The sequence below is a fragment of the Oryctolagus cuniculus genome, chromosome 1, assembly GCF_051225735.1.
Source record: "Oryctolagus cuniculus isolate XC-2025 breed Fujian yellow rabbit chromosome 1, ASM5122573v1, whole genome shotgun sequence".
NCBI lineage: Eukaryota > Metazoa > Chordata > Mammalia > Lagomorpha > Leporidae > Oryctolagus > Oryctolagus cuniculus.
The window spans coordinates 16498096-16504259 of NC_142867.1; the positions used below are offsets into that span (position 1 = coordinate 16498096).

At 39.3% G+C, this 6164-nt stretch overlaps 1 protein-coding gene across 1 annotated transcript; it reads right to left on the minus strand.

Annotated features, from left to right (window-relative positions):
- Window positions 1–4926: 4926 nt before the first annotated feature.
- LOC100341072 (olfactory receptor 5D16-like) lies at window positions 4927–5868 on the minus strand. The gene has a single exon (XM_002708910.2). The coding sequence runs from the start codon at window positions 5866–5868 to the stop codon at window positions 4927–4929; it is 942 nt and encodes a 313-aa protein (XP_002708956.2).
- Between the last annotated feature and the right edge of the window lie 296 nt (window positions 5869–6164).

A 6164-nucleotide genomic window follows, 5' to 3' on the forward strand; every position in this document is an offset into this window, starting at 1 on the left:
ATAATAAAGTAATCATTTGTATTTTAACAATGTTATTATCCATACCAATTTAAAACACTACAAATTGCAAAGAAGTACAATAGAAATTTTGAGAATGCTAAATCTAATTATTTTTCATTGTAGATGTACAAGCATAAAAGAAACAAAAGACACATATCTATCTACTTTCTTTGTATTCTCTTTACTCCTAATCTTCAGACCAGCTATTTGCTCCTTCACCCATTTTTCTCATCCCAAATACTATTAATAAAATATTTTCCAAGAAAATATTTTGGAGCCTCAACTTATTTTTAATATTTATTTTATTTATTTGAAAAACAGAATTACAGAGAGAGGTAGAGACAGAGAGAGAGGTTTTCTATCCACTGGTTCACTCCCCAAATGGACTCAACGGCCAGAGCTGGGCTGATCCAAAGCCAGAAGCCAGGAGCTTCTTCTGGGTCTCCCACATGGGTGCAGGTGCCCACACACTTGGGCCATCTTCTGCTGCCTTCCCAGGCCAAAGAAGAAAGCTGGATCAGAAGAGGAGCAGCTGGGACTAGAACAGGCGCCCATATGGGATGCCAGTGATTCAGGCCAGGGTTTTAACCTGCTGCACCACAGTGCCAGCCCTGGAGCCTTCAACTTTTCTGAGAGCATCTTTCACATCTTTGTTCCTCAAGCTATAGATCAGAGGGTTCAGCATGGGAATCACTATAGTGTAGAACACAGTGGTCACTTTGTCAATATCCAGGCTATTGCCGGAACTAGGCTGACAATAAATGAAAAGGATTGTTCCATGGAAGATGGTGATGACCGCAAAATGGGATGCACAGGTGGAAAAGGCTTTGCATCTTCTCTCTGCAGAGTGGATCCTCAGGATGGTGATGAGAATGAACAAGTAGGAGATGACGATAACCACGATGGTAAGGATCTCATTAAAGTGGGCACAATAAATCTACAAATTTGTTAATATTGCACAGTGATCAAGGAGTAGCAGAAATCCACAAAGGACAATTGAGTGAGGAAAAAGTACATGATGCTTTGGATATGATTAATTAAAAAAGTTACTGAAGGACATGTTGCTTTATTTAAGTAGACTTGAATTAGCATAAATGTGTAGAGAAATGAAGACATGAATATATCAAAGTATCACTTTAATTTGACAAAAATTAAAAAAAACGTTTTAACATTTTATATGCTTTAAAAATAAAGCAAATGGGTAGTGGCATTGTGGTGCAGTGGATTAAGCCACTGCCTACGACACTGACATCCCATATAGGTGCAGGTTAGTGTCCTGGCTGCTCCACTTCTGATGTAGCTCCCTACTAATGCCCTGGGAAAAGTGTATGGGCGCCGGTACTCTGGGTTCTAGTCCTGGTTGGGGCATGGGATTCTGTCCAGATTGCTCCTCTTCCAGTCCAGCTCTCTGCTGTGGCCTGGGAGTGCAGTGGAGGATGGCCCAAGTCCTTGGGCCCTGCACCTTCATGGGAGACCAGGAGGAAGCACCTGGCTCCTGGCTTCGCATCAGTGCAGTGCGCTGGTGGTAGCGGCCATTCTGGGCGGGTGAACCAATGGAAGGAAGACCTTTCTCTCTGTTTCTCCCTCTCACTGTCTAACTCTGCCTGTCAAAAGAAATGAATCAATAAAAAATAAAACTCTGCCTTTCTAATAAAAATATAAATATTTGAAAAATGAGAAATATTACTTTTTAAGAAGTTTATTTTTATTTGTTTGAAAGGCAGAATGATAATGACTAAATAGGGGGCCAGTGCTGTGGCACAGAAGGTTAATCCTCCACCTGCAGCGCCAGCATACCATATGGGCGCCGGTTCTAGTCCTGGCTCCTCCTTTTCCAATCCAGCTCTCTGCTGTGGCTTTGGAAAGCAGTAGAACATGGCCCAAGTCCTTGGGCCCCTGCACCCATGTGGGAGACCGGAAAGAAGCACCTGGCTCCTATCTTCGGATTGGCACAGCTCCGACCTTTGTGGCCACTGAGGAATGAACCAACGGACGGAAGACCTTTCTCTCAGTCTCTCCCTCTCGCTGTCTGTAAATCTACCTCTCAAATAAATAATTAAATCTTTTTAAAAAAGACTAAATAGATCCTCCATTTAATTGTTCACTCTTTATATGTCCCCAACACTTGGGCTGGGAAACCAGGATCCAGAATTCCATCTGGGTATCCCCCATGTGAATTATCTTCAACTGCCTGTCTGGGTACAGATTAGCAGGGACTGAACTGTAATCAGAGACTGAACTCAAACTCAAGCACTCTGATCTGAGTTGCAGGCATTCCAAGAAGCAGGTGCACCCATTGTGCCACAATGCCTGCCACCATACAAACTTTTTTTTTTTTTTTTTTTTTTTTGACAGGCAGAGCGGACAGTGAGAGAGAGAGACAGAGAGAAAGGTCTTCCTTTTTCTGTTGGTTCAACCCCCCAACGGCCGCTGCGGCCATCGTACTGCGTTGATCCGAAGCCAGGAGCCAGGTGCTTTCTCCTGGTTTCCCATAAGGGTGCAGGGCCCGAGGACTTGGGCCATCCTCCACTGCACTCCCAGGCCACAGCAGAGAGCTGGACTGGAAGAGGAGCAACTGGGACAGAATCCGGCGCCCTGACTGGGACTAGAACCTGGTGTGCCTGTGCCGCAGGCGGAGGATTATTCTATTGAGCTCAGCGCCGGCCAACAAACATGAATCTTACATTTATATTTTTGATATAATTGCCAATAATATATATTGTATATATTAAGTGGTTTTAAATTTCTATCTAGTATAACTTTTGTCCTCTGGAATAATTTATTTTAACATTCCTGGTTGTGGAGGTCTGTTGGATATAAATTTTCTCAACTTTTGTTAGATAGTAAATGTATTCTTTACTTTTAGGATTTAAAAGGTATTTTTATAGTACACACAAATCTGGATCGAGAGTTTTGTTGTTTCCCCTTCAAAATGCTTAGTTTTGAAATCTTTCTTTGTACTCCTAATTTTCACAGCTTATGATAAGTAGATGCTGCAATCTTTACTTTCACTAGATCACTTGTTTTAAGGTAGAGATGAATTTGTACTCCAACCACTCACAGAAACAAGGAAATTCTGCAAAATATAGAGATTTTCTTTTTGTACTGGAATGAGGCACTACAGTATCTGGTGTATAGAGACCTGGAGACTGTTAGGTACCCTATAAATCACAGGTTAGCACCCACAACCCAAATTTTTCAAAACAAAACGTCAGCAATGCTGAGGTTGGAAAGCTTTGTTTAATGTAAAAAAAAAAAAAAAAAAAAAAAACAGAAAAAATAAGAAATTCAAGTAAAGAAAAACGCGGTCAAGTTGAATTTATAGAGATGTGATTTAAAAAAAAGATAAATATCAATTTTAAAAATTTCCAAACTTGATAGCCAGACTATGAGGGCTTCCTCTAATAAACATGACAATTACTAGAGGAAAATAAAAACTCCCCATCACACATTGATCAAATCTTTAAGCAGGATTCTGGGGCTTTTCATTTTTTGTGTGTGGAGATGATAGCTAAAAATGACAGTTTACATAAAACACTATAGGGGCCAGTATTGTGGGTGTAGTGGGTAAAGCTGTTGCTCGTGACACTGGCATCCCTTATGGGCACCAGTTTGTGTCCTAACTGCTCCATTTCTGATCCAACTCTCTGCTAATGGCCTGGGAAGGTGGCAGAGGATAACTCCGGTGCTTATACTCCTGCTCTCCAAGTAGGATACCCAAATGAAGCTCTTGGCTGGTGGCCTCTGGGGAGTGAACCAGCAGATGGAAGATGTCTCCCTCACTCCAGCTCTCTCCCCTTCTCTCTCTGTAAGTGTGAGTTAAAAATAAATAAATAAATCTTTAAAAAATAGATAGATCTCCAGACTTTAAAGTTAATCTGATACTTAGAGCTATCTATAGCTATGTATAGATATCTAAAGAGTACTGGTCAGGAAAAGCATCCTATGCTCTCATTAAGCAGCCCCATGAGTATTTATTTTAGTAGGTAGATGATGGAAAGAAGAATAAACATTGAAAACAAATGTAACATTTCTATTTATTCTCAGTATCTATTTAGTAATTCCAAATCTCTTATAAAACTTATCTTCCTACACACAAGAAAAGTAGCAACATCACATTCAAATATGCATTCCTTGGGACACAATACAATATACTGTGTACATACATGACATTAAACAGTAGCTATTATTAATAGGAAAATAGTATAATATTAGTAAATATTCACAAACATTTATTGAATCACTAACTTAGTTATACAGAGTCACTTACTGAACATTCAAGCTCTTAACTTCTGAATCAAACTTCTTTCTTGATCTTTTGTTTTCAGAAAAAGCTGAGCATCCATCCAATAGCATGCAAGGATGAAACATACATCTAAGATCCTAAAATGTGTTTGCAGGTAGTCTCTCTAATAATTCTACTATGGTGTTTACTGTATTTATTATTATTATGTATATGTTATCACTGTATTTCGAGGTACCAGAATGTGAGACTAACTTCTCCAGTCACTTACTCCTTTCAATTTACAATAGAAAACTGTTATTAATTTATCACATGTAGATCTATGAATTATCAGGAGATAAGGACAGCTAGAATTCATTACATACATACTATATGCCATATATGCTTACTAATCTTGCTATTGCTCCACAAAGCCATCATATGAAATGAATCATATATATGATTTTGTGGACAAAGACTGTGGTCAAAATCAATCAATCTGTCTGATTCATAGAAGAATAAGCAGTCCTGAGTAAAGCCTCTCTGTCCTAAAACTCATAATTCATATTCATTCTATTGTAAAATATTCTTAATTCTTGAAAATCTGAAATAATCTTTAGACAATGAATTCTTGATTCATAGTTCATCCAAAAAAGAAAATTTTAATGTGCAATAAACATTTGAAATGCATTCTAGTGCATACATCAGATAGAAAAAAATTTGATGTGCATTATTTTGCTGACTGTATCCTTTACATCCTTGTTTCTCAGACTGTAGATCAGAGGATTCAACATGGGGATCACCACTGTGTAAAAGACAGAGGCCACTTTGACTGTGTGTCTGGAGTTCTTGGAGTTGGGCACACAGTAGAGGAAGAGGATGGTGCCATGGAAGATGGTGATGGCAGTCAGGTGGGAGGCACAGGTGGAGAACACTTTACGGTGCCCACTAGTTGAGTGCATCTTCAAGGTGGTGACAACAATGAATATGTAAGACATGAGAATGATGAAGAGAGTGCTTACCTCATTAAAGGTGGCAACAGTGAAAAGAAGCAATTGAGTGAGGTAAGAATCAGAACAAGAGAGGGACATCAGTGAGGATAACTCGCAGAAGTGATTGATGGTGTTAAAACCTCGGAAAGATAATTTTAAAGCAGAGCACGTGAGTGTCAAGGAACACACCACTCCCCATGCATAGGATCCAACAACCATCATGGCGCAGAGTCTGGGGGACATGGCCACTGTGTAGAGCAGAGGGTTGCAAATGGCCACAAAGCGGTCATAAGCCATCACAGCAAACAAAATTAATTCAGTCACCACAAAGGTGCAAAACAGAAAGAACTGCAGCATGCATCCTGTAAATGAAATGCTTCTGTCTTCCTTAAGGAGGTTCACCAGCATCCTGGGAGCAATGATAGAGGAATAGCAGAAATCCACAAAGGAGAGATGGCTGAGGAAAAAGTACATGGGGGTGTGCAATCTGGGGTTAATTTTGATGATCACCATCATCCCTAGATTCCCTACCACACTGAAGCTGTACACCGCCAGAAATACCAAGAAGAGGGGAACCTGCAGTTCCGGGTAATCTGAGAAGCCCAAGAGTGTGAATGTGGCTTCAGAAGTTATATTTCTTCCTGTCAGAAACATGCTTTTCTTTGCTGTAATCTGAAAATAAGTCTTGGAAATAAAATACGGAAGGTGATTGACACATAAAGCATATATAAGTACCCACTCCATGGAATATAAAATGAGACAAATAGATATTTTTTATACCCCTGAAAGATGTTAATGGTGAAAATAAAAAGAATAAAGTTTCAGAAGTGTAATTATTATAAAGTGTTAGTTTCCAAAAATTGTTAACTATACCCACTTTTTAAAATATAGTTTTAAAAACATTAAAGATAATGATACTTAAAGCAATCAGTTTAGGTGATAATGTATAA